The sequence below is a fragment of the Elephantulus edwardii genome, unplaced genomic scaffold (genome assembly GCF_000299155.1).
Source record: "Elephantulus edwardii isolate Elephantulus edwardi_28Jun2011 unplaced genomic scaffold, EleEdw1.0 scaffold00086, whole genome shotgun sequence".
NCBI classification, from domain to species: domain Eukaryota; kingdom Metazoa; phylum Chordata; class Mammalia; order Macroscelidea; family Macroscelididae; genus Elephantulus; species Elephantulus edwardii.
In genome coordinates, this window is record NW_006399836.1 from 963,439 (window position 1) to 964,594 (window position 1,156).

The window sequence follows — 1,156 nt, forward strand, 5'->3', positions numbered from 1 at the left end:
TGAGGTGTCTTGGGTGCTGACTCTCCAAGTCTCTGACGGAGTTACAGTGAGCTTTGGGGGTGCACCTTCACAGCGTAGCTCTGTGAAGCAGGCTCCCCACCCCATGTCCCGTTGAGGATTCTGAGGAAAGGGAGGGGCCTGGTTCCCCCACCATGCTCTGAAACTCGCCCCTCTTCTACCCACCCCCCACACCCCCGCAGACATCAACGAGTGTCTGGTCAACAACGGCGGCTGTGACCACTTCTGCCGCAACACCGTGGGCAGCTTCGAGTGCGGTTGTCGGAAGGGCTACAAGCTGCTGACAGATGAGCGCACATGCCAAGGTGAGCCCGGCCCGGCCCTGGGTGCCCAAGGGAGTGCCCACTCCTCCTCAGGGATCCCCCAGGGCTCGCCCCAGCTGCCAGGAAATGGGGGGCACGTGGATGGGGCTTGTCCACTGGTGCCTTAGTCCTCAGAACTCACTCCTGCTCACCCCCAAACTGGGAAACTGAGGCACAGAGAGGAGTCAGCACAGCGCGTGCCCCAGGTGGCGTCTCCCAGGTGGGAAGCTCCTGCAGCCTCAGTCTCCTCCAGTGTTCGGGTTCCAGAGGCGAAGTACTGCCACCTGGTGGAGCACAGGACACATTCAGTCACTCCCCCGATGCCCTTGGGGTCCCAGTGTCTCTGGAGCCATGCTCTGGGCAAGAGGGGTCTGGACACAGAAGTCAAGTTGCACAGCCTGGGACTCATCGAACAGCACAGGGGGTGCAGAGGGAGCCTGGAGGTGGCCAGTGGACAGGACAGCAGGGGGACAACAATGGTGTGGCAGACTGCAGGACAGACACATGGTCATTTCCTTGGACGTGTCAAAGCTGTAAGCCCACCATAGTGCTCCTGGTGGGTCTGAGTCCAGCCCTGGGAGTATGAGGTCCTGTGGACCAAGAGGCTGGTCAGGGTGTCTCAAGCAACCCTAGTCCACTGTGTGGATGGGGCCATCCCTTCCCCCCCTGGGCTGGGCCTCAGCTCCCCAGGTGAATGGAGGTCCTGCCTGACCACTGGCCTGTGGGGCTGGGCCTCAGCTCCCCAAATGAATGGGGGTCCTACCTGCCCACCAGGCTGTGGGACTGAACTTCAGCTCCCCAAGTGAATGGGGGTCCTGCCTGCCCACTGGGTGGTA

At 61.9% G+C, this 1,156-nt stretch overlaps 1 protein-coding gene across 1 annotated transcript in view; it reads left to right on the top strand.

Moving 5' to 3' along the window:
- Positions 1-1,156, top strand: part of SCUBE1 (signal peptide, CUB domain, EGF-like 1) — a 145,616-nt gene that overhangs the window by 124,293 nt on the left and 20,167 nt on the right. Inside the window, exon 8 of the mRNA XM_006890045.1 lies at positions 201-323. Within this exon, the coding sequence (XP_006890107.1) occupies positions 201-323 (123 nt within the window). The remainder of the gene's footprint in view (positions 1-200; positions 324-1,156) is intronic.